The sequence below is a fragment of the Rhipicephalus sanguineus genome, chromosome 9, assembly GCF_013339695.2.
Source record: "Rhipicephalus sanguineus isolate Rsan-2018 chromosome 9, BIME_Rsan_1.4, whole genome shotgun sequence".
Classification (NCBI taxonomy): domain Eukaryota; kingdom Metazoa; phylum Arthropoda; class Arachnida; order Ixodida; family Ixodidae; genus Rhipicephalus; species Rhipicephalus sanguineus.
The window spans coordinates 26,268,964-26,293,606 of NC_051184.2; the positions used below are offsets into that span (position 1 = coordinate 26,268,964).

At 45.7% G+C, this 24,643-nt stretch overlaps 1 protein-coding gene and 1 pseudogene across 1 annotated transcript in view; both read right to left on the reverse strand.

Annotated features, from left to right (window-relative positions):
* LOC119404813 (A disintegrin and metalloproteinase with thrombospondin motifs 16) overlaps positions 1–24,643 on the reverse strand; it is a 66,288-nt gene that overhangs the window by 22,354 nt on the left and 19,291 nt on the right. The window contains exons 9-12 of the mRNA XM_037671486.2: positions 23,806–23,889; positions 22,956–23,074; positions 22,508–22,557; positions 21,165–21,306 (exon numbers count right to left, since the gene is read on the reverse strand). Coding sequence (XP_037527414.1) covers positions 21,165–21,306; positions 22,508–22,557; positions 22,956–23,074; positions 23,806–23,889 — 395 coding nt within the window. The remainder of the gene's footprint in view (positions 1–21,164; positions 21,307–22,507; positions 22,558–22,955; positions 23,075–23,805; positions 23,890–24,643) is intronic.
* LOC125759806 (uncharacterized) lies at positions 13,671–18,366 on the reverse strand (annotated as a pseudogene).

The following is a 24,643-nucleotide window of genomic DNA, read 5'->3' on the forward strand; positions in this document are numbered from 1 at the left end:
ACATGTGTGATGCAAAAATCATCATCACGTGATGACGCCACCATATGGCGTCATCACCACGTCACAGATCGCCAAAATTTGTGACGTCATTATGACGTTATCATGACATAACCGTAACGTCACATAACGTGACGTCACATGGCAACGTCATCGCATGGCGTCATAGCTTGAACAAAGGTGGGCCGATCCCGGAAGGAAGGAAGGAAGGAAGGAAGGAAGGAAGGAAGGGACACAAAAGGGAGAAGGCCGGGAGGTTAACCAGACAGCAGCCCGGTTGGCTACCCTACGCCGGAAGAAAGGAAAAGGGGAGTGGAAAGATGGGAGAGAGAGAGAGAGAGAGATATAGAGAGATAGAGAGATAGAGAGAGAGAGAGAGAGAGAGAGAGAGAGAGAGGAGCCGATCCCGGAGGCAGTGCAAAACAAGGTGAGGTGCAGTGTAGAAAGCTTGCAATGCCTCCCATCCTGGAGGCATTGCAAAACCACATTTTGCAGAACGCTTTCGGAGGGGGGCGCGGGAATATCAATACATTTAGAGTTACTGTATATCATGGAGGAAAGAAAAATAAGGAGAGACCCTGACGTCACATTCGTGAAGCCTTCACATCGCAAACACCCGCATCGCCTCTTAGCGAAGGATCCTCGAAACATTTCGCGATTTCCGTCGTGACGTTTGCAAGCGCATGCGCGATTCGAGCCTTTTTTTTTTTTTTTTCGCCGTGCAAGCGGCGCCGCGGCGCAGTTGATTCACGCATGCTGCTCCATGTGTGTAGGAAAGCTTCGCAATGCCCAGCTGTTGCGTATGGTTGCGTATACCCGGGGCAAATCGCGTTCACTGCGGAAAGTACCGGGTGTCACTTTTCATGTGTACGTACACGTTCGCTTCATTGCTGATAACTAATGCATGGTATTTGCATGCGAAGCTCTTGGATGTGCGCTCTGTTGCTTGTTACTCATTATGTCAACTCAGGACACACGTGAACTTTTGTTTTTGCCGTCTGACGCGCCGTACATAACATGCGCCGAAGGCATCGTACGTTTTTAGAGGCTGTGTCGTTCAACGAAGGGGCAATAAACTTATGTTGTTGTTATCGGACTACGTGATGTATGTATAGTGCGGTGTGCGCTCGCTGCGTGCTTGTTGTGTGCGTACTGGAATTACAAACTTTACGTGCACGATCGTGTATACAATACAGTGGTGTCCTCTTTTCGACGTGAAGTTACGTCAACTATAGGTTGGCGTTGCGCCGAATAGCTACTACGCTCGCTCCATATACACGAACAAAGAACCGCTAATCCGGCAACAGATCGGGAAATCGGGCTACGAGAAAGGGAAGGCCTAACGCCCAGCAGAACGCGTAAGTCACTGCTCGGTGAGTTCGAATACGATGATGCAGGGGCTGAACGTTTTTGATCACGGCACGTACCGCTATTCTGTACTGTTGCACAAAAACGCTCCACGAAGAATTTCAGCACGCAGCACTCGGCCCTGCCACGCACGAACAGCCTGGTAAACGTCTGCTTGCAACATTTTACTGCGTGAGAACCGCACAATACGCGCTAAGTTTACGCCGGGACTTCAAATCTGCGTAGAAGCTAACTACCGCGGAGAGCACGCCGCGGTACGTCTGCTGTTTTGTTTGCCCCATACCGGTTTGTTTGCCCCATAAATCTGACGTCACTTCCGCCACACTTTTCGCAATGCATTGAAATACGATAGGGCCTCTCCTTAGTATTCCTTCCTCCATGCTGTATATGCTACCTTTAGGTAGCAACTGTATATGCTACCTAAAGGTAGCATATACAGTAACTTTAAATACATTGACTTAGAAGAAGAAGAAGAAGAAGAGGATGGCTTTCGCCTTCCAGTCGACTGAGGCGGATGCAAAAGGGACACTGTGAGGTTTATTTTATATCTTCACTTCCTTGCACCGGCGATCGTACTACGCGAAAGACGTACGGACGGACAGTTTTTAACAGCGCAGCTGTCGTGACCCAGAAACTATCATCATCGCGACCGGCTACGTGCCACAGAATTTGGGCAACAGACGGGCGGCGTATAGAAAAGGGGTGAGAGAAAGAAAGAAAGAAAGAAAGAAAGAAAGAAAGAGAGAGAGAAAGAAAAGGCGACGGGATTCGAACCCACGTACCTACGATCCGAAGCCAAGCGTCTTAACCACTCGGCTATCCAGGCACACTGAGAGAACAAAACATAGCATAGCCTTATATAGTATCGTATAGCATGGATGTAGCCAAGGGAAGTGAGGGTGAGGAGGAGGGAAAGTAGGAGGGGAGAGAGTAAAGCACAGCATAAAAGGATTGCGAAGTGAAACGATGCGCTGCATAGATGAACTTAGACGAAAGACAGATGAACATGAAAACAGACACGGACCTTGCGCCTAAGTCTAAGTTCATCTATGCAGCGCATCGTTTCACTTCGCAATGCCATACCAACTAGCCCCAGTGGAAGCACTACTAAAAGCATAAAAGGAAGAGAGGAATACAGAGAAGGAATTGCTGAAAGCGAAATAAAGAGAGAAATAGAGAACCAAAGACAAAGAAATAAATACAGAGAGAGAAAAAAAAAAGGATAGAACGAGAAAGAGGAAACAAGCCAGAAATAGAAAGAGAGAGCGAGAGAGAGGGACAAAGCGTTAGCTTGAAGACTTCGGGATCGACCAGCGTCGGTGTGCCAAGCATGGCGCGACTTAGTGCAAACGTCCCGCATTTTTCTGGTCGAAGCGGCACAGAAACGTTTGCGCATTTAGAATTCCTCTGTGCGACACGATGTAAAGCCGACGTGGAAGGTCGTGCGCATTACGAAAATTAGGAGTTCGTGAAAATTTAATGACAATCTCGCGTTCTGGTGTTCGCGGGAAGCGGTTGCTGTGGGGCCGATCCAGACGCTGATGAATGCTAGAAAGGATACGAAAGACGCCGTGCCGATGCCATCCGAAAACAGCGTTCTTATGAGGGTCCCTTACGCATTAGTCTAAGACGACTCGAAGGTAACAGCCATCTTTTTCTTCTCAACAGGCGGTGGTCGTCCGCCTCCCCACAACGAAAGCTGCATCTAACGTGGTTCTGCGTTGCCTCCAGGACAGGAGCCATTGCAAGCTTTCTACACCTAATATGGTTTTGCATCGCCTCCGTGATCGGGCCACCTTTGACCAAGCGACAATGTCACGTGACAATGTCATCACATGACGTCACGTTATGTGACGTCATAATGGTGACATAATGTCAACGCAAATTTTGACGGCCTGTGGCGTCTTGTGACACTGGCGTACCTAAACTTTTCAGCTTTGCACGTGTACATACACACGCACACATACAAACGCACGCACGAACATACAAAGAGTATGGTTAACCCACCCTCCCACCCCGAAAAAAAATTTCTGGCTACGTTATTGTAATGTAAGGCATCTAAGGCTTTCGCTTTAAGACTCTACGCCTAAGTTTCACTTATACAACTCCGAAACGAGATTCTGCGGGAATTTTCAATTAACTAATTGAATAAATAATTATTTATTAATTAATTCATCGCTATTGGCTATCAATGCTTCTCTTGGTTGAAACCCTCTTGCTTGGTGAGGAATTCGTAGCTAACATTAAAACGTCACCATTCCAAGCATTTTATTCACCTTGTAGTCGTTCATTTAAAAGATGAAACGAAAACTTGATTTCATTTCGGCAGTACTTTTGACTGTGCACGTCATGAGTACAGCTATTTTGGATAGCGAGTCCAACACCGAAATAAAACCAGATCTAGCACGGAGGCTTTTGATGATGACTTAAAGTAGCTGTGCACTTGTGTATTTGGCTGCAACAGCGGTCAATTCGCTGAAGCTCTTCCAATAGTAGAGTACATAATTGGAAAATTCTTGCAATTATGCATCGTTTCGAACTAAACTCTTGTACTGTAAATCGTCGAACATTTTTGCTAAACGACTGTGCCATCAGAGTTGGCGCAAGCACTTGAGACCGTAGATCGACTTTCCTACAATATTTACTCGAGGGAACTCTGGCGCTGCGATCGTTCAGCCATCATGGGAATTATGTGCAGTACATGGATTTGCCTGATCTTCGTGCTTGCGGGCTTCGATACCACTTGCGCCTTTGATTATTGGTGAGTTTGGGCGTTCGTTTCGCATAAATGAATGGACCGTTGTGAACTTCGTGAGCCGATTTGAATCGGTGATCCTAAAATGGTCAAGGTGGTGAAATGGAACTGCTGAACGTTTGCTGAACTTCGTCTTATGACATAACAGCTGCAGGCCACATGGAGCCAAACGGGGCAGAAAGAACGAAGCTTAGACAAATCCGTGTACTACCCATCATTCCCAATGCTGGCTGAAGCGTCGCACTTTTGCAGCTCCCCTAGACACTAGCGCCAGAGTTCCCTCTATATATAGTGTTTTTACTAGCAAACTCTATGCTTGAGACAGCTTAAGATTCAGTAGTATTGTGCCTGTGATTCAGTGGATGTGATTCGGTCTGCGCAAGGGTTAGCTAATCGCTCTCCCGCAGTAGAGTACTTATCGTACTCTGAATCATTCACATTTTGTTCTTAACACTTCTATGAAAATGCGCCCTGCCGTGGCACGTATAAGGAAAATCATGAGTTAATTTGAAGCTGCGTCTGTGCCAAGTTGAGATGACACCACGCGTGTTCGCCACGTACACAGGTGGCGGCAGTTACCAAGTGATGTTACTGTATGTGTGTACCGCGGCAGCCGCATTTTCGATGAAGGCGGAAATGCTTGAGGCCCCTGCACTTAGATTTAGAAGCACGTTAAAGAACCCCAGGTGGTCGAAATTTCCGGAGCCCTCTACTACGCGTCGCTCGTAATCATATCGTGGTTTTGGGACGTACAACCCCAGCCATTACAGTGTATGTGTTTAAGTTTCGTGTGTGTGTTTTTCGTACGAGTGATCCGTAACTCGCCATTGTGGCTTATAGTGCCATAGTATAGATGATAAGTTAACTGTGTCTTCCTGCATGTATACTGGTGGTTTTTACGATGTGTTTGTTTCCTGATACGGCTGCGGTCCCGTGGACCGCTGTCACCAGTGCCCAATAATATTCCCTGTGTGGATGCACGAAGGCAATAGAGTTGATGCCTTTTGAAAGCGTACTCACTTCTTTGGTGACCGAACGAGAAACCCGTACGCGTCCGTCCGTTCCTCTGTCATGTTAGACGATCACTGCCGTAAATAAATTCATCAAACAAAAAAAAATTCACCGACCATTACGATACTGCCTAATGCGAATTCTGAGCGCAGCTTCGAGTTGGGGCAACGCCACCCGTGTTTGAAGTTTTGGCTATCCGCAGTTGTAGCAAAGTAACATTCGTTACATATTGCCACAGAAACTGCCAGCACTCGAGTGCTACTCCCACCATTGCGTACATTGCAGGCGTCGCGACCCAAGCGAAACGCCGACAGCCCCGTTACGACAAGCGAAGCCAGCCGCAGTGCACGTGGCACCCCTGCATGCGCACGAGCTCTGACCGAGTGCACAGCGCGCGTGATGGAGGAAGAAAGCGAAGTTAGAGGCCAGTGGCTCATGATATTGACAGACTCCGCGTTTGCTCTCTTCCGTCCTCGTTCGCTCAGTCGGTCACGCCGACGTCAGCCAACAACGGCGACGCCACTCAACGCTGGAACAGGCGCCTAAGAGCTGCGCTCTAAAACTCACAGGATCACTTATGAATTTGTCTATAATGACTCCAAGGCGAAAACCATCACCAGCTAGTTTCACTACGCCACCGCTGCCGTGATGCATGCCGGTAGTTGTAGTCATCCGTCCGCGCGCCCGTGTATTCGTTGCTGCGGCGGGCCGCACCGCAGTGAGATTTATTAACTTTCATTTATTTTCCGCGATGGGTGGATTCACATGTTGTGTTCCTGGATGCTTCAACAACAGTTCGAAACGAAAGGGCCTCGGATTTTACGTGTTCCCGAAAGAGACGAAGCTTCGGCAGCTTTGGCTGCAGCGTATCAACAGAGCTGGACAGCGTGGCAAGTAAGTCTGTCTTTTGTTGTTTTTTGCTGCGTTAGGGCATTTAGCTTACTCAGTTCAGATTAGCCGATCGACTTGACTTAAAATAAAGTGTAGCGAGGCACGTATAAAAGTGTATTTTCCACGGTAAGCGCAGATACCTTCATGTCACAGCCGCGATACAGTCCGGCCATGTCGGCCGGCGTCTTCCGAACTTCCTATGCTGAAAAAGGTATTTCATCGCGCGTATATTTATATAAAGAATAATCGTATCAGGTGCTGTACATTTACAAAACAGGAGAGCGCGCGCGGCGTTCGAAACGCTTGTGCGGCGTGTTTATCCGGAACGCGAGACTAATAATATTGATGCGATTATGGTATGCGCGTTTCATTAGGCATCAGTGCTACGGCAGAGGCTGTTTCAGGGTGTTGTATTAATCGCGCATATAACAGAGGAAGCCTGTCAGCATGCCCATATCGCAAATGTTTCGTAATAATTTGTGACGATATTTTTTAAACTTGATTTTAGCCTACACTTGATCATTTACGATCTCTTGCGTGCACTATCACCGGGATCACCTACTCGGCGCAGTGCATGTTGATGACGCTCACGTTAGGCAAATCGCGGAGCGAGTCGCTGGTTAGAAATCCGCTCCACAAACTTCCACCCACCACGCTAGTGGCGCAAATCCAGAAAAATCGTACTTTTTTTTTATGGGGGGGGAGGGGGGGGGGGAAGGGGGGCTCGGTGAACAAACGTTTCAGCTTCATTCCCCAGCATGTATACCTGTTAATAGTAGCCTCCCACGATTCACTCCTGGAAACTTTCTTGCATTGTAAAGCGTCATTATGTTTGGGATGACTTATTTATAATTAACATAACCATAGCCTGACAATCAGATTCACAATTTATCATCAGCGGCTTCCGCCAAACTGTCAACATTTACTTACCGTCAACTGTTTACTTACTTTTTAATTTAAAGCCAATCATAATAAACATTTGCAACACATCAGGAGCACCCCGTAACATTTTGGAAAGTTCGTACTCTTCAGTGCTTTTTGAAAGAGAAAGCAGCTTTCACTTTTGTACTTTGTTTCTGCTCTTTGAAAGTGCTTTGGGAGGCACTTGCAAGGCATGCACGAACACAAGGGGTGTCAGAAATCCCCATGATTTATGCCACTGCACCACCTTACCACAAAAGGACAAAAAATACGACATTTTTTGCAGGTTCTCAAAGTTCGTGCCCACAACAGGCCACAGAGTTTGCGGCGAACACTTCGAAGGAGGGAAGAAAACGTATATGGTTCGGGTACCGACAGTCTTTCCACTTAAGCAAAAAATTATAAAGAAGCGTCGACAAATTCAAGTGAAGGTATGAAAGTCCATTTTTTATGGCAAGGCATCACTCAGCATGCACATAATTTAAACGTAGCAGCTGACAGAGTACGTTGTGACAAATAAGTAGATTATTTATTCATTACACCAGTGTGTTGACACGAATTTCTGCTACTTTTTCTATACACCTTGGAGAAGAATGATTTGCTGTGGCAGAGTTTTCCCATTAAAGGAATTTGCCAGTGCTATAGCTGTTTAAATATCTTCTTTATGTAATGAGATTTCTTCTTTACTTTCCACTGATACAGCGCACTCTACCTGCCAACCGTGTTGAAGTGCAACAGCCACACAGCGAGGAAACATCAAATGATGAAAACAGCACCGACTTGTGCATTGCCACTGAGAACACTGCTTGTGATACATTCGAAGAACACTCATATACATATCATGAGCACAATGAAAATGATCTGCTAAAGAGGCAGCAAGAATCCATTCACCATCTTGAGCAGGAACTAGAAAAAGCTAAAGCAGTAATTACTGCATTGAAGAAGGAGTTAGAGGAGAAAACAAAGGCTAATGCAGATTCAGCAAGGCTGTATAACCGCCTTCAGCAAAAGAACAGATGTTTGGTGCTTGAAATATCACGTTTGAGTGGTTGCCTCAGAAAGGCCTCCAAAACAAAAAGAACAGAGTTTGAATACGATGTCTTGGCTCAGAACGAAAAGAGACTGCGCTACTATACTGGATTCGCATCACGCCTGCATTTGGAGGCATTTTGGTCGCTGTTAGAAGACGACGTGAACAGCCTGCAATTTTGGAATATGAAAGGAACTGCAAATGAAGACAGAAAGTTTCTGCTGCCGCTCAAGACACAGTTAATAATTGTGCTTATGAGACTTCGGCTGGGACTTGACGGAGCCGACCTTGCATTCAGGTGAGCTAACCCTGTTCTTGACTGTCAACCTCTCTGCTGTCATTCAAATATACATGTTCTCTAAATGAAGTGGTATTCCTTAGGTGCAAAGGAAATGCAACATGTTTTCTCATCATTGTAACTTTTGCATTAATTTATAATGCTTACAACATGCACATGTAAACTATCATGCTATAATGCAAGGATAGGACTTAACAAGGAATATTATTGGAGTTTAGTTTTTCGACAAAGTGACTTTTTTCTATAGCTGCTGCCCTGAACGACAAGTGCCTCCCATGGCACTAGTTAAAGGACTCCTAATCCACACAGTGGTTGAAATTTAGTTGTGTTGTTGCAGTTGCACATGAGACTACAACGAACATGTTCCTTTGAGAATGTTTTGAAGTAATGCTGTAATAGTGGAGTTAAGCGTGTTTGATATCTAAATGCGGCCCTGGCTCGTTTCACTCTTTCCTTCGCTACACCCCGTACATTGGCTCATCTCTTCTCTTGGCTGATGGTTCCTACTTGCTGAGCAAGGAGGATAAGCAGGGAGGACACATACTTGCAGGCAGACAAACGGGCTCTTTCTGCTGTTGACGTGACCAGGTTCTCCTGGTGACGTCGCAACCAATGCTGGGAATGGCGAATGACCCAGAGAGGAACACTGCATTGTTTATTTTTATTTTGTGGTGCACCTGCGGCACATGGCACTGCTGTGTTTGATACCGATGATTGTGACATTCCGAATTCGATGCATGCATTTACTTGAAATGTTAAAAAATAAAGGAGATAGTTTAGGGGCTCTTCAATTTTCCTACGAGTGCCCGTCACTTCAACCCTCCATCTTCTAGCTGCTTCTTGCATTGTTTTAATATGATACAAGACAGAACATTGTGGAAGTCTCTCTTCATTTACAGGTTTGATGTGTCGGAGAGCACGGTGTCCCGCCTATGGGTAACCTGGCTTGACTTCCTACACAACAAGCTACGCCAGGTATGCAAAAACACTTTTAAGTTGACAGTCACATAATCATCGTTACTACGTTATTTGTATAAAAAGACGCCTATTTTCACATTGATGTGAGAAAAAGTCTAGTCCATGGTGTGGTACAACCTAACGGAATGTCTGAAGTTATTGATACTCGTAGGCACTTTCAAGATGTGTTGTGAGAATACGATAGATTTCAGCCTGCAATACAATATTGCCAACTAAACAGTGTATGTGTGCTATTTCAGCTACACAATGCATGTACACAGCAATACACTGTTAAAGGGAACACCTGAGCGTATGGCTGCTGGTTGACACCACGGTTAGCCGGTGGCTGCAACGAGTTTTGCGCGGGCACCATGATCACCATGCGTGATGCTCTTCGAATGAAGCTTGGACTTGTTGTGCCTATACAGAATGAGTGAAACTGCCTTGATCTTGGTTGTCAAATTATCCAGAGATTGGACTGGTTTTTTTTTCAGAGAAAGAATACGAAAGTTCAAGTTGGAAGGTAAAGGTGTCATGCCTACAGAATCTAGCTCTATGGATAAGCCAGTTGCTAATTCCATAGATCCATATGTCTGATCGCATGAAGAAGGTAGGAAGAACGCCTCGATTTAGATGTATTCTTTTCAGCAGAAAATAATTTGTGTCTCATTTGCATGGCAGTGGACAGAAATATTGAAAATGTGACTTAAGAATAACATGCGTGCCGTTCACAGCGGCTGGTTGGCAATTGTGGGAAGGGCGTTACTTGTGAGCTTTTGCTGTCATATTGGTTCATGTAAGTCATTATTTTTGTGCTGCGATGCAGTAGAGTATTTCTTTCCTCAATGCAAATAAGTTTAATAAATAAAAACGTGACACCGCAAACAAGTTTATGCACAACGTCAACTGAAAATAAGGATGTAATCATGCAAGTGTAATGATGTAGCAGTGTCACAAATGTACAATAATAATAATATCTGGGGTTTTACGTCCCAAAACCACGATATGGTTATGAGAGACCGTAGTAGAGGGTTCCAGAAATTTTGACCATCTGGTGTTCTTTAACATGCACTGACATCACACAGTACACAGGCCTCAACCATTTCGCCTCCACCAAAGTGCGACCGTCGCGGCCGGGATCGAACCCGCGACCTTTGGGTCAGCTGCCGAGCACCATAGCCACTGTACCACCGAGGCGGACCACGAATGTATAAAGAAGGGATGACACCAGTCCTCTCTTAACTGAAGCGTTAAGGAAAAATTTTACAAAATTATATACGAAATGGATATGTGCCAATATACTAATTATTTGGGAAACAAAGCTTATTGCAAAAACGCCATAAACAATAAGCATCATTCCGTATATTTTACAAGTGTCGGCACTCGTGTCTTCACTTCTCTGTGCCTATTTGTTGCACTGCTTCAAAATGAAAATGTAGACTGACTTCCCGAGCTCTGTTCACAAGAGCAGCAGTTCGGGAGAGTTGCATGTTGTCGCTTCTCACAAATTCAGTTTTAAGGCATATTTTAAATTGAATATAAGTGAGTACTTTTGATGCTTTATATTTTGCCATGGTGTTATCCACACAAACATGGTTCTGTGGAATGAAGAAGCTTTTTTTTTATCGCATGATGCAGGGTGCCCACATGGATGCCACCAGATCTGTGTGACAAGTATCGCCCACAAGCCTTCCTTTCCAAGGGATTCAACACCGTGGACGGTATCCTCGACTGCACAGAGATCTTCATTGAAACACCGTCATCTTTCCGCGTTCAAAGTGAGACGTATTCGTTGTACAAGAAGCACAATACCGCCAAGGGACTGATTGTTTGCAGCCCCAACGGATTTGTGACATTTGTCTCGGACCTAGCACCTGGCCGTTTGTCGGACAAGGCCTTGACCAATCACTGTGGAATCTTAGATAAATTCACTCCTGGGCGCAGCATCATGGCCGATAGGGGATTCACTATTGCAGATGAATGTAAGACACGTTCGTTAGGTCTCAACATTCCTCCTTTTATGGGTGGACGGCCGCAGCTGTCAGAAAAAGACGAAGAGGAAACAAGACGAATCGCAAGCATGCGAATACATGTTGAGAGAGTCATCAGGAGGGTGAAAACCTTCAGAATACTATCACAGATTTTCCCAAACAGTATGGCTGAACAACTCAACAAAGTGTGGCAGATCTGTGCCCTGTTGTCTAACTTCATTGATTCACCTTTGCTGAAAACTACACCCAGCTGAACACTAGAAAAACTGCTTTTTGAGATGGTCAGGAAAATTTAGACATTGTCAAAAGTTAATGCCAAACTCTTGTTTCAGTGGCTCCATTGTGTGCGTCTCTGCTCCTTGATCTTCCCGTAAAAATTTGTACAGCAAAAGCTTGTTGATTCATATCTCACAGGACCGAAAAAAATATCCGAATTGACTAAATTCTGAATTATCGAAAGTATCAAGAAAAAAAATTAAGTGTGTGTAATGTCAATACACTTCTATTTTCTTGACGAATAAGTAAATCCTGCACTTTTCATAAGAGCAGTTTGAAAGCAGTAATTTTCGCCACTTGTGACCTTGTCTACAATGTAACCGCGGCTCACGACCTTCCTGTCTTCACTAACCCGAAACGTGCTACCTCAAAATTAACTGGAAACATTGTTCCCATACAGTTCACGCTGATGGCAGTAGTGATGCAGATTGCACCACCTCGTTTCGGTTGCCTGCGAACACTGTTGTCGCTCCTTTGCACCACACGATTGTGGTGCTTCGTGTGGGGTGCGCTTTGAGAATCGTCCGAATTAACCGGGTTGCGGCCAATCATGACCGAATTAAGGAGGGTTTGATTCCATTAAACAACACTTATGCTGGCCGGGACCAGAGAGCGCGCCTGAATTATCTGATTTTACGAATTAATGGCTTTCAAATTAACAAGATTTTACTGTATTTATTAATATGCGAGATTAGCACTCATGTCCTAACCTCACATGTTTTCAGTTAGCTAGCACTTTTTCATTCAGACATCTGAATATTTCTGCATGATCAAACAAGGGCATGCGCTAGAAGGAAAGTGATGTATTTGCTTGTTTTGTGAAAGTGATGGCACAGTGACCAGCACTTTCAAGAGACTGTCAGCAATGATGTTCAGGGACTGTTCGTTGCCTAAGTGATGTCTTGCATTAATGTATCAATATGTCCTTGCACTGTTGATTGCAGGAAAGGTTTACGCACTGCTATGCACGTTACGCACATGTGTGATAACTTCTTTGATATATGTTCAACCAGTGGCTGCCATATGAAAGAATTTCAGCGTACAATTAAATTATCAGTGTTCCCACACATGATCCAACAGTCTCCCTCTGTGCTCATGAGCTGCTTGAACTATGCCAGTACAAGATAACTGTGTTTACTTTGTTTCTGTCCACCTCTTGTAAATTATGCGTTAATGCCCTCTGAATAATAAAGTGAATACTCTCCTATGTACAGTTTCATTGCTTTATCTAAACGTTGCTGCTAGTGTAAGTGTCTCAACATCTTGAAACTAACGAAAGACAAAACCGTTCTTAGGCGCTCAAAGCGAAGACACGTTCGACCTCCTACAGTTAGGAATAAAGCTTTTTCTACGGTTTTTCTTTCAAACAAAATTACTGTTCACGTGGTTGTGTCGGTGAAGACGCAAACAATCTAACCAGTACAGAATGAGTTGTTTATTGGGGTGTACTTGTGGTGAGAAAATATATTATTCACAGTGCAGGCAAAAAACACTTGAAGTACAGAGATAGTGGCAAGACACATGCTTTGTGCTGAGCAGTGGTAATATGAGCAGGTCACATAAAAATAAATAATCGCATGGGCTGCAGCAGATGGCAAACTTCAGGTAGCACGCAGGAACAGTTCTTCCGTCATGCCACCAAGCATGACATCATAGTCCAGTACACCAATATGTCCACATACATCGCAAGGTCCTAAGTACCATCACAAATGGTTCTCGCTATGTCGTATCAAGGTCCATAATCCAAACCAGTTGGTAGTCCTTGTGGCATCGTTGAACATTGAAGTAATGAGTGTCAATCCTTTGTTGGGTCTTGATATGCAGGAGGGCAAGCAGTCTTGCTTCTTTGGCTCATTTGTAGATAAATTGTGAGATCAAGATTGGCTTTGTTGGTGACATTTGGCCACATTGCACTGAACGTCATTGGGGTATTCCTCGCATAAACCAGCTTGAACGATGCATGTTCGCAGTTTCTTGTGTTACACAATGCATTTTCTATGGAGGTGAAAATGCCTGAGGCCTGTGTACTTAGATTTGGGTGCACGTTGAAGAACCCCAAGTGGCCGAAATTTCCAGAGCGCTCCACTACGGCGTGTCTCATAATCATATCGTGGTTTTGGGACATTAAGCCCCAACACTTATTATTATTATAGAGAGCTGCTATGTAGCAGCTTTGTGCCACTCCTCGGCCAGATACATGATACATGGGATATATTAGTACCGAGGATAATTTTCTGCACACGTCATTAAAGTGAGATTACGCATAGTACATCATACACCAGCAGAATATAAATCATGCAGAAAGGGATGACAAAGAGGAACAGTAAATTTACACTGATTAAGAAAGCTGCCAATTTCCAGAGAAATAAGGCACCAGGTACTGGTCAGCAAAAAACTTGCAGCACTTCACCAGCTCAGTGAAGAATGCCTCATCAAAAAGTACAGGAACTTGCACACACTTTTCTTCACTGTACACGAAGAGGACACAACTCTTCAGACCGGTAACCCCCATTTGTGTCTGCACCTGGGTAAAATACCTGCTGCTGGCTTTGAGGCATCCACCACGCAGTTCATTCTTGCAAAATGCATCAATTCTCATGGGGCTTTTGATCTCCAAAAGGCGTGGTGCACAACAACTGCATGTAGCGATTCCGTCTGGGCTTGCCCAAGGAAAGGATGGTTGCGGCATAAAAAAAGACCACACTGCCTCACGTCGATGTCCACGTGCTGTTTATTTTTTTCAAGGAAGGCCTTCCTTGCGCTGTCTTCGCATAAAAGGCCCCGCTTCATGGCATAAGTAGCACGCACTTTCTTACCCATGATAGTGCTTAGCAGAGAGCGCACATCATGGGGCCCCATCTTTCTTTTGCACGTACTATTCACCCATGTGTACACTCTATGCGCCGATGATGCAGTTATAATTCCTTTCCGGTAATGATGCCACATGGGTGATCCACTCTGGAGCCTTGTGGCATTCTCCACAGCATTCACGTCATTAACTGTGTACTGGACTGCACTTCCAGCTTTTACAGCATCAAGCCATCGTTTCGGCATTCCTTTGTCTTCTTCAGCACAATTTGCTGTTTCTGCAATTCTCACGGGCAAGAAGTCGTTTGCCTCGAGAATGTCGGCAAAGCAGTCGAGGCCGCATTTCTTAAGATTGCCATGCAAGTTTATCAGGCTGGGTGTTTTCATCACCTTTCTGTCTGCTTTCAAAGATGAATACTGAATTCGTTTTTGGTGTCGTTCTGGTGCACAGCTGATCCTGTCGCAGGTGTCCTTGGAAAAGACTACATTCTCAAAATCTTCCGTGACCTTCCTGGGGTCTCTGGGGTGGTACCACTGTCTTTCTGTCTCTGTGCACGAGAGAGAGTCTGGCACAGATGCCAGATCATGCTGTGCAATGTACATTAAACCATACAAGACACAGCAGATGTGCTTGCACACTGCACCTTTGCCTGCAACGCAGGTGCAGCTCCCCGAAACTACCTCACCATCACATTTATACAACTTGATGGATGCCTTGTACAGGGTCCTAGTAGTCATGGAAGCTAGCACTTCTGCACGTACAACGGTCTCTGCACCACTGCCTTCCAAAAACTGCAGCTTCTGCAAATGTCCTGAAGTGAAGAGGCGTATCCCAGCATCTCGATGTTTTTGAGCACCTTTGCTTTCTATGTACCTGCATGAAATATTATAATGTCAGCATATGGTGTGCAACTTATTGAGTGCAGATGTACACCTGGAAAGATAAATAAAATGAATAATACCATTTTTATGGAATTGCAACTTATAACTGGAGTTCAAGAACTGTTCTGAAAGATTATAATTGTGTGGTAAATGACCCCTCAAGCTTCATAAAACAGTATCTCTCTCTCTCTCTGCCTTTTGTCACAGTGTACTGTGCTGAACAACTGAGTTAATGAATCAATCCAGCTGGTAAAGCATAAGCGATAACAAGCTACTGACCAAGGACAAGCACCTACCCGCAGCTCAACACTGCAAACACAGTTATATATCTGCAATCATAGGTCGGCAAAAAACATGGAGCTCACTCAGACTCACTCACAATTTATATATTGCGCTTAGGGCTCCCTCAGGCTGAGGCTTGCCAAAATTTTTCCTGAACTGGACTCACTCACACGAAATTTTTTTTCCCAACCGGACTCACTCGTACTCACACTCACGAAAATTTTACTCCCCCGGACTCACTCAAACTCAGACTCATGGCTCGATCTGAGTCTGAGTGAGTTGGACTGAGCTGACTCATGAGTGAGTTTGCCGACCTATGTCTAGAATACACTAAAAGCAAACTGGGAACACAGAAGGCAAACAATTTCTGTCAGAGTGAAAGCTCAATCCTTGAGAATGTCTGAAACGTCAGCATTTGACGCAGCAGCGCTTCAGTAAATGAGAAAAGACCAGTGTGAGGATTTTTTATTATGTCACAGACTTAACTGGCTTACTCCAAACTCGCAGTGTGCTGGCAGGTTTCCACGTGCCTTTATGAACTCTCACATTTTTGAGGAATGCTGAAGGATTAAGTGGAATCATGCGCGTGTGTCAGACACTGTTTGCTGATAGTAGGCCTCCCATAGTTTGCGACACATTCTGGTACTACATGACAGGACATTACCTGGCATGTCCAGCAGATTTGGAGCACTCACTCGTTAAGCAAGCTTATTATTTTGCAGTGTGTAAGTGCAGTTTTATGTTGCACACACTGACTGTTTGCCGGATGCTTTCATGACCTGCCCCTTTTTGTAGGTTTATTATGTAGTTGTTTTTTCTCTTTCTGTGCTTCCAGTTTTGTTTGTGTTCAAATCCTTCCTATTTGTCATCCCTTTTTTTTCATCTTTGTAGTAAAATATTACATTCTTGCACTGCACTTTTTGTATACAGGTGTTTGTTACTCTGTAACCTCCCTGAAAAAATGTCCTTGTGATGCTACAACAGGTCCAAATAAATAATTAGGTAATGATATGTGCCATGCAGATGTTTATACCACTCTGTGGATGTGCTTGCTGAAAATTCAATGTCATTTAAGTCAAGCTGCTGCGTGCAAGAGCTGAAAGTTAACGAATGCTGTCTGTCTTAAAAGCCCCGTGGCATTCAAAAAGTTGGCACATACTATTTCATATTTTCGTTATTGTTCCGAAAGGCTCAGATTATTTCTACATTCATTGCCATGTCATAATTTTGCTCCTCAACGTGCTTGAAGGAGAAATTTCATAGGTGTTATTTGTCAACAAACATTTTGTGGTGGCATAATCACCCTAAGAAAGGTTACTTATGTGTTCTGGCAAGGGGACGCACTGAAAAACAAGCTTTAACCCATGTCTCGGCTTATTTATAAATTGGTTCCATTTTAACACAATGTTGTACATACCTATAGATGTGTTCTTTTCCAAAGAATGGGTTCAGTGACTTTGTCTGACTGGTCCACTTTTCCTGGTTGTCGGTTATAGGTCTACATGCCATGATCACGATATACAGGCCTGCGACAAAACAATATTTAGCATACTGCAACCTACCATAGTCAAGTGCTAACACACTTTTATGAGCTTGTCATATAATAAAATTTCATAAGCCAAAGGTTTATATGGCGTGATTATTCTTACTGTTTCAACCGTACTCTTAGATGACCACACTACGAGGACCAGCACACATGCAGCTAACTCCCACAGCCATATGCTGCTTAAAGTGCTAACTTGGTCGTCTTCCACAAACAAAGCTCCACTGAAAACGTAGCTGCTTTTGGAAAGTGCTAGCAACAAACTATCCATACACAATAACCATCAATGCAAAAGGAATGATGATGCAGCACGAACGCGGCACGAACTACGGTTCCGTAAAATTTCAAGTGCTTGGGCGAGCACGTTTTTCCGTGAGCGACGAATTTTTCTTAGCCCTTAAAGCACATGCCCATCAGTGGCTAGCTACCCATGATAACCGATGCAGCACGAACGCGGCACGAACTACGGCTCCGTAAAATTTCAAGTGCTTGGGCGAGCACGTTTCTCCGCGAGCGACAAATTTTTCTTAGCACATTCCAGTCAGTGGCTAGCTACCCATGATGACCGATGCAGCAGAGACGGCTGCATGATAGCGAACTAGACAAATCGGCATTTCGCCACCCACTACACAGGCGTTCTCGGCTGCGCGTCACGATAATCTAATATGTAAAGCAGCCTTTCCATTTCCTATATTTCTCCTTGTTGCGTATCGCCTGGGTGGTGGTCAGAGCGACGGTACGTAGGCGCGCGTAATCGGCGGGATCAGCTGACCGCTAAGGGCGCATTACAAGAACGGCAGAATCGAGCGCGCAACACAGCGACAACATATCGGACCTGCACTTCCGTGCGTCTTTACTGCTCGGTTTTTCAGTGCTCGGAAAGCTCCAACTGCACCACACTCGGAATGTGTTTAGCAAATGCCCGTCGCTAATGCAGCGAAATACGATCAGCGCGATGCTTCTCACTTCCGCGAAGCGGCCCATACAGCCTTTGGCAACTACCTTTACATTGCCTTACGTTGACTACACCACTTACATAATCTAAACGTTAACTGACGACCAGCTCAGGGTCACAAACCTCTCTGTTTCAGAATAAATGCACGGAAAGACCACGCCGGCTCGTCGGTTTATGCCGGGCCGATCCGGCCGCTACAGCTGTGCAATATAGCGTGATATTTTATAAACTACGCTGTAAGAAAGAATAAGCTTCGTTGAAACACTTACCTAGAAGGTCTGAGTAGTAATGTCAAGCACATGCGATGTTGATCGAAGTCGATTTTCTTCACACGGCGCAAGTTGATCGGAGAGTCCTGCAAACCGCAGCGGCACAAGCGCTCCGAGAACTACAACTAAGATGGCGGCCGGTCAGTCGTCGTCGAGCTTGCGCATGCGCAGTATGCTCGGTGACATCGGTCTAAAATCCGCCCCCGAAAGCTTTCCGCACATAGCGTGGTTTTGCCCTGCCTCCGAGACCGGAGGCATTGCAACCTTTCTGTGCCTCCGGCATCGGCCCACCTATGACCAAACGACGGTGACATGTGAAGACGTCATCATGTGACAGCACATTATATGACGTCACAGTAACGCCATGATGACATCACGAATTTTGGCGACCTGTGACGTCATCGCAAGACGATGATCTTTTTGCATTACTCGTGTTGACGCCGACGTCGGTCTCGCCAAATCTCGAAGACGCCGAAGCCGACGCTTAATTTTCGAGTTTGATGAGGCATTTAAGGCTTTCGTCTCAATATAAATTTTTTTGGCAGGGCTGGGTTTGAACCCTGCTCCCCTCTATCCGAAGGAGAGTGTCTTAAAGACTGCAATACACACCCGCGCTTGCGGAATGTGAACATATCTCACATCTCAATGTAGAACACCTCATATGGAGGCTTCTTTCAATTTCTTGGTAGTAAAACAAAGATCACAGGTCCCTTAATTCACCTAAGACGAATCGAAGGCGAAATCCACCTTTGGTTTCTTCTCAGTCGATGTAGTGATCTTCCCTCGCCGCCCACCGAAAACTTTCCGCACCTAACGCGGTTTTGCACTACCTCCATCATCGGCCCACCTTTGACCAAGCGACGATGTCTCGTGAGGACGTTACCATGTGACTTCACGTCACATGACGTCATATTGCCGCCGCGAATTTCGGCGATCTGTGACGTCATCAGGTGATGATTTTTTTTTTTTGCATCACTCGTGTTGCCCCCGACGCCGCGGTGCTCTGGCGGTCAATTTTAGCGTTTGATGAGGCATATAAGGCTTTCGCCCTAAAAGCTATCTCTAGGACAACATTAAAAGTCGACGTGGAGGATTGTAGGCATCGGGAAAATTACAGCTTTGCGAAAGTTTGATGTCAAGCGCGCGTTTAGGTGGCCGCGAGATGCACCTGCCATAGAGCCGTTCCAGGCGCTGACGAACGCTAGCATAAGATGAAGGACGCCATGTCGGTGCCGGCCAAGAACAGTGCTCTAGGGAAGGGTTCTTAGGTGGGTTAGTTTGTTCATGAACCAAATAGCCAACGCAGTTGGTATAGCAGATCAGCGCAAATCACAGGACCGTGAGGTACACATGATTTATTGCGTGCATATCTTGAGGTTTAGCACAAATAAACGGCGTAGTACGGCTGAAAAAACGAGGACGCGCTGCTGTAGCGGTCTGGTATCTTACGTCGTCCCGCATCGCATACCCTTGAACATCAGGCCTAATGTACACGAAACGCGTTCATTGTCAACTGGTTCGTTATTAAGGCGACAACATTAGATGCCTCATCAGTCAGTCAATGAACTTTATTTATAAATTGTCCTGAGGAGCCGATTCCTCTCAAGAGGGAGGGTCGGCTGCGGGCCGCACCCACGTGGGGACAGGAAGAGCGAGCCCCTCCGCCGAATGGCGGGCCCTCTGGACAGCCCGGATTTGGACCTCCCGGTCCGAGCTGGTGATTGCCGTCCTCCAGGCGTCCTCTGTGCTGAGATTCTCGCAATCGCGCAGCGCCGTGCATTGCCACAGCATGTAGGCTAACGTGCATCGTCTCTCGTCGCAATGAGGGCAGTGCGGCTTTATGCTGTCAATAAATTTGCTGTACACTAAAGGCGACGGGTAAGTACCCGTTTGCAGCATTCTTAATGTGACTGACTTGGTCCTGGAGAGTTGCGGGTGCGGGAGCGGAAAGCTACGCCTGGCCATTTGATAATGTTTGCAGATCTCATTAAAGGTGAGGAGAGAATCAAGCTGCCGGACGCCATCCCCAAGATTAGATGCCGATTTTCCGTCACGGTGGGACAGTTCGCGTGCGCGGGCATGGCCAAGCTCATTGGCATTGGGGATAACAGGGTGGACATCCTTGGACATATGGACATCCTTGGACATATGTGGGCAGGAAACCAGGTGACGTTGCCGTCGATTTCTGTGCAATTTGGTCTTTTGGTAAGAATATGGGCCGCCTGCTCACAGATTGACCCGGTCATGAACGCTCGTGCAGCAGCCCGAGAATCGGTGAAAATGCGCGTGCGCATGGGAATCGCCGCGGCCAGTGCTATAGCAGCCTGCTCTGCCCTGGCTGGCGTGGTATCTCGAAGAGATGCTGCTGTGAGGAGTTTACCGCGAAGGTCAGTGACCACAGCCACGAAATTGGCTGTCATCATCAAACACGAGAATTCACCGTCGGTGGCGTCGGCCTCAACACGAGTGATGCAAAAAATCATCACCACGTGATGATGCGCGTCATGTTTTCCGCGGATGTATATGACGTCATCGTGCAATCAAAAATTGTGGCGTCACATAACGTTACGGCACATAATGACGTCATCGAGCGGCATCGTCGCTTGGTCAAAGGTTCGCCGATCACGGAGGCTGTGCAAAACCAGGTGAGGTACAGAAAGCTTTAAATGCCTCCGATCCTGGAGGCAGTGCATGGCCCCGTTAGGTGCAGAAAGCTTGCGGAGGGGGGGTGGGGGAGGATCAATACATCGACTGAGAAGAAAATAAGATGCATGGTTTTTGCCTTCGAGTCGTCTTAGGCGAATGCAAAGGGACCCTGTGAGGTTTTGCCGATTGGTTGTTAGATCGCTACATTGTTTCATAGGGCTCAAGTCCTAATCACGTCCACGTAGAACGATCACAAACGCTCGGCCACGCGCATCTGCACTCACTTGTGTCCAATTTCGTGCGCCGCGACGTACGCCGACGTCCAGCCGGCCGAGGCGTACGGCTTTCCCGCATCGCTCGTCGTGCCGATCTCGGTGATGACGCAGTTATGGTCCCTGTGGCACACGCCACCCACTGGAGCCAGTCCTAACAGAAGAAAAAAAATACAGGTGTTTATTGTGGAGGCCAAAGGGGTTCAAGTCATTTAAGTTTCGGCATCAATATCTTCCAAGTACATATACTTTGATTAGCTTGTACGAGTTCAACCTGGTTAGCTATCACGGTGGCCCTTGCTCGGCTGTTTCCGTAACCGTGCTTTTCGAACACTTCTATTTCTAAAGGACTTGCTGGGTAAGACAGCGTGGATCTATCGCGGTATAATAATAATAATAATAATAATAATAATAATAATAATAATAATAATAATAATAATAATAATAATAATAATAATAATAATAACATGTGGAGTATTACGTGCCAGAACCACGATATGATTACGAGGTACACCGGGGTGGAGGTCTTTGAAAATTTCGACCCTCTGGTGTTCTTTAACGTGTACTGTCATCGCACAGACCTCTAGCCTTTCGCCTCCACCGAAATACGACCGCCGCGGCTGGGATCGAACCCGCGACATTCGGGTCAGCAGCCGAGGACCGTAACCATTGTTCCACCGGGCTCTACGCGGTAGCCATGACGCCCCCTTAAAGAGCCTCCTGCGATCTTAATTAGTGAGTAAATGCTTTCTGCAATATATAGGCGCGGTAGAACTACGAACCCTATTTCGTGCAGCAGTCCAGTGCGTTGCTACGGTTACCGGTGCTTCTACTTTCGGTCGGAACGGTTAACGTTTACTATAAGGCGGTAACAAACAAGTAGTGGCTATTCATTCTGTTCACATTTCAAATACACGCAAACATTATTCTTATAACTTTATTTATCAACGGCTCCATATGAAAGTACTGTGGAGTAATTTTCACAATGGCTAGCTAAAACCTTCGACAAGATCTTCACCATCTCCGCCACCATCCTCATTTTTGCTTTATGGGAGCATGTTCGTAGACATGAAGGCTATAGGTTTAAAATGACCGAGTCTATCTGTGCTTGAATTTGCACACTGCGCAGCGTTGATATTTATGGAAGACAGTTTAGGTTACAGTACTTGGCGGTCTTGTATGCGAGTTCTGATGCTACCGAAAAAGATTTCGCGCTTCTTGATTCATAAATAACCGATACATAGGTACTCTTTTTTTTCACATTTTCTGTTTTTTTCTGTTCACTGTACCAACAGCATCATGAAAAACAGAATCTTGCTTCACGTTTCATCGTTAGAATGATTTATGTTACGCACCCATCGTCACCACATTTCTTCGGCCTTCTTCGATGGCGAAAAAATTCAACCTGGAACGAGGAACGAAAAAGTTGTGATCACCGAAAGCTAGAGTTTATTGGGAATTGCGCGAAAAGTTAGGCCAACCGAAGGTGTATGCATATACGAAATGTACCAGATCACACAAACGCAAAGACATAAACCTTTCCGGGAAAACTGAAAACGCAATTCTTAAAATCAAGGAAAGTGTCGGAAAAAGAAATCAGTTGCGTTTGAGGAAAACGTTCCTAAAAAAAAAAAAGAGACGTAACGACCCTGGGATGTATGGACGATTGCTGATTATGGGTTGTGGTTGATGCGTCATGTTTTATCGTACTGATCTTGAACGGCTCACCATATGCACAGGCCTACAATCGTTATCATTGTCAAAAAATCTGCAGCTTTAGATTAGATAAAAAGAAATGGTTACCCTGACAGGTAGAGGGCAGCATCCCAGCGGGAATCATCTGCAAGGTTCCTGTGTGACTGGTACTTGCAGAAAGAAGACAGCAGCTTGTCCCGGTTGCCGTTGTAGTGCGGCAAATCAGCCTGAAGAAGACGCATTCACCAGCGCGCACTTTTGGTCTTCGCACAAATCAAAGGGAACGAAGTGATGGAAACAAAATCACATGAAATGGTAGTGGCAGTTTTACGACCATGTCATGAGAGGTTCCACGCGACACCGCTTCAATTCACACACAACACAAGCCTCGTGGTACACATCTAATACAACGAAAAGGGAACCATTAGGTGCTGTCACTTCCTACTGCGACTGTGTTACAACGGGGGTGCCCCGCAAAGACGCTCCTAAGCTTAGCCGGAAAGCCTTCGTGAAGGTTCTCAATCGAAAGCAGCAGCCTGTGCGCATGTTGGACGTGGCCTACGGTCCGGCTCTCGCTGCAACAGATTAGTTTTCTGTTTGTATGTCAAAATGAAATAAAAGCTGGTAAGCCAACATTTTCTTTCATTAATTTTTTGGTGTATGATATACTGAAATGTTTACCAGGGTTCGTTTTTTCACCGATCATATTCGCACACTTCTTCCTCAAGTTTCGAGTAAGAGGCACTCCTCTGACACACGGATATATGACTAGAATGTCATACGAGAAAGTGAAAGGCGAAAGCAAAGAGTTTGTCACTCAAACCTGTCTCTTCTGAATGGAAAGGCAAGGAATGCTGCTTTTGAGTTGTTCTTGAAGATCACTCAGTCTTATTCACTACAGTACAGAATACATTACGGTCGCAGCTGCAGGAAGATGTAGCTGGACACGCCAACTCACCGGCTGCGTTTCTTGCAGTTCGAGGTGAACGAGCGATACGTAAATCTTCTCTCTTAGGGATGGCTGCACGTAGATGGCCTGAACCTGCGCGGAGAAAAATTTCAGAAACAAGTGGGGCACGGAACCTCAAAGAGTGGCAGCTCATACAACCGGTTCGTTTACACAAACAACCGGTTCGTTTACACAAACTCGGATACTTTTGGACGACAAGCTCGCTTCCATTCACACTCTCTAACGCATTACGGTGATCTGCAATTTACGATTTTCGACGGAAACGTAAATTAAGAGAAACAGTAGAAGTCAACAAAAGTAAAACAGCAAACATAACAAAAGAAGAAAGAAAAAAAAGACTAGTTAAAAAAAAGACAGTTTCGCCACAAGGGCGAAGCAATGAATGCGATAGCAAGAAAAGCGGTGCGTGATGGACGCGCTGCAACTACCGCGCGTCCATCACTACCCGGCAGCTACTAGACAGTTTTAATTTCACGTACGTAGGGACTTCACGTACGCAAACGTGAAAAGTACACGTACGTTACGTGCACGACATCCGAAACGCTTTTAGCTACACGCACGCGACGCGCGGTGAGAGCTACCACGTAGCTCCATCTGCTGGGAATCATGAACACTGCGGTAGCTTGTTCGAACGCCCGCGCGAGCAGACAGCGGAAGGGCAAGGGCAAGGTTCTCCCTGCGCAAATATTCGAAGAAGCGAGAGAGCTGGCCGACGCCGCCCGTCGCGCTCCCGCGCCATCTCGCTGGTAATGAAAAAACGCTTATAAACGCCTGCGTCTCGGAGGACTGCAAACGGTAAAGGGTGTGTATATAACGCTCGCCGTTA